The sequence below is a fragment of the Anomaloglossus baeobatrachus genome, chromosome 4 (genome assembly GCF_048569485.1).
Source record: "Anomaloglossus baeobatrachus isolate aAnoBae1 chromosome 4, aAnoBae1.hap1, whole genome shotgun sequence".
NCBI lineage: Eukaryota > Metazoa > Chordata > Amphibia > Anura > Aromobatidae > Anomaloglossus > Anomaloglossus baeobatrachus.
Window position 1 is genome coordinate 433,690,503 of NC_134356.1, and position 2,389 is coordinate 433,692,891.

Below are 2,389 nucleotides of genomic sequence, written 5' to 3' on the forward strand. Positions count from 1 at the left end.
ATACATCTACTCTATATACACTTTATATGTGCCTGTGTATAAGTCCACTATACAATGTATAAAAAAAGCACATAGTATATATAGTATATAGATTTAGCTCCTTTATACAGAGGGCAGCAGTGGTACTTTTGCCTGACTCCCGGTGTTGTTATTGGGCCGGTAATGTCCGGTGTGCATTGCCCTCCACCCTATGTCCGCCCATCCTATACTGATGAATAGATGCAGAGAAGCGATAGAAAGTCATTATAATGAGGAATGTTCATTAAAACTCATTTTATCTACACAAATGACCCGAGCTGCCAGCTCCCCCCACGGCCCGCCCACGGCCCGCCTCTGCCAGAGTCATCCCCAGCCCGGGGCAGAGCTCCGTGACGTCATGCGGCGCGCGTGGGACACTCCAGTCTCCAGTGCCGGCAGCTGGGAGCAGGACCCTGCAGCGCTGGCTCCGTCCTGCTGCCTCCATCATCATCATCACCAGCTGTATGGTGGATCTCCTCCTGCCCTACCCGCTCCTGGCTGCCATGGGGGACCAGCCCAAGAGTAAGTTCTCTGCCCAGCACAAAGTTTACTGTAGGAATTCAGCGTGGGTGAGAGAGTGGTCCACAGGCGTGTCACCATCAGCAGCAGTTCTGTCACTTTGGGCTATCACTCTCATCACTGTCATCATACACATAGGTCAGACAGATAAATAGATAGACATGTACAGCATGCAGCCTCGGCTCTACAGATTGCTTTCCTATGAAAGAAAAAGTGATAAATATATAATGTCTGCATATTATCCATGTATGCACAGAGAAGAGATAGGTTAGATAATAGCTATCAGATGGATAGATTAGACAATAGATAAGATCAGGTTTTGTTATAGTGTGTGTAATATATATATATATATATATATATATATATATATATATAGTACACACCACTGAGCCATCATCCACCCCTCTATTATCCTGTTCTGTGGGTGATATGCCAGCAATTGTCTAATATATATATATATATATATATATATATATATATATATATATATATATCGGTATACATTAACGTTTAGTGTGTTCATTTATCTGATATAGATAGATAATTAAGTAAATAACTAGCTCCATTATATCATATATAGAATTGCTGACATATTCCTTATAGATTGGCATAAACAGAGGGGATGGATGATGGATCGGTGATGTGTGTACAATGGTAGCTGGTTCAGCAGTATATTAGGCCAGAAAGTTATATCCGCATTGTGTAGTAATGAGTGGAGGCACATTATGGTCGTTGATGTAAGGGGGTGACACTTGTGTATGGTTGTACATACAGTGTGTATTAATTAGGGGAGACACTTGTGTATGGCTGTACATACAGTGTGTAGTGACGAGGAGGGACATTTTGTGGTGGGTGATACGAGGGGGTGACACTTGTGTATGGCTGTACATACAATGTGTAGTGATGAGTGGGGGTGACACTTGTGTATGTCTGTACATAGTGTGTAGTGATGAGGGAGAAACTTTATGGTGGGCGATGTGAGTAGGTGACACTTGTGTATGGCTGTACATACAGTGTGTAGTGATGAGGGAGACACTTTATGGTGGGCTGTGTGAGTAGATGACACTTGTGTATGGCTGTACAAACAGTATGTAGTGATGGGGGGGGGCACTTGATGGTGGGTGATGTGAGTAGGAGACACTTGTGTATGGCTGTACATACAGTGTGTAGTGATGGGGGGGGCACTTTATGGTGGGTGGTGTGTGGGGTTGACACTTGTGTATGGCTGTACATACAGTGTGTAGTGATGACGGGGGCACTTTATGGTGGGTGATGTGAGTAGGTGACACGTGTATGGCTGTACATACAGTGTGTAGTGATGAGGGGGGACACTTTATGGTGGGTGATGTGAGTAGGTGACACGTGTATGGCTGTACATATAGTGTGTAGGGATGAGTGGGGACACTTGATGGTGGGTGGTGTGTGGAGGTGACAGTTGTGTATGGCTGTACATCCAGTGGATAGTGATGAGTGGGGACACTTGATGGTGGGTGGTGTGTGGGGTTGACACTTGTGTATGGCTGTACATACAGTGGATAGTGATGAGTGGGGACACTTGATGGTGGGTGATGTGTGGAGGTGACAGTTGTGTATGGCTGTACATACAGTGGATAGTGATGAGTGGGGACACTTGATGGTGGGTGGTGTGTGGGGTTGACACTTGTGTATGGCTGTACATACAGTGGATAGTGATGAGTGGGGACACTTGATGGTGGGTGATGTGTGGAGGTGACAGTTGTGTATGGCTGTACATACAGTGGATAGTGATGAGTGGGGACACTTGATGGTGGGTGATGTGTGGGGGTGACAGTTGTGTATGGCTGTACATACAGTGGATAGTGATGAGTGGACA

The 2,389-nt window shown here is 45.4% G+C and overlaps 1 protein-coding gene across 1 annotated transcript in view; it reads left to right on the top strand.

Moving 5' to 3' along the window:
* The first annotated feature begins 378 nt into the window (after nt 1–378).
* Nucleotides 379–2,389, top strand: part of ISL2 (ISL LIM homeobox 2) — a 20,341-nt gene continuing 18,330 nt past the window's right edge. Inside the window, exon 1 of the mRNA XM_075342649.1 lies at nt 379–540. Coding sequence (XP_075198764.1) covers nt 483–540 — 58 coding nt within the window. The 5' untranslated portion in view covers nt 379–482. The remainder of the gene's footprint in view (nt 541–2,389) is intronic.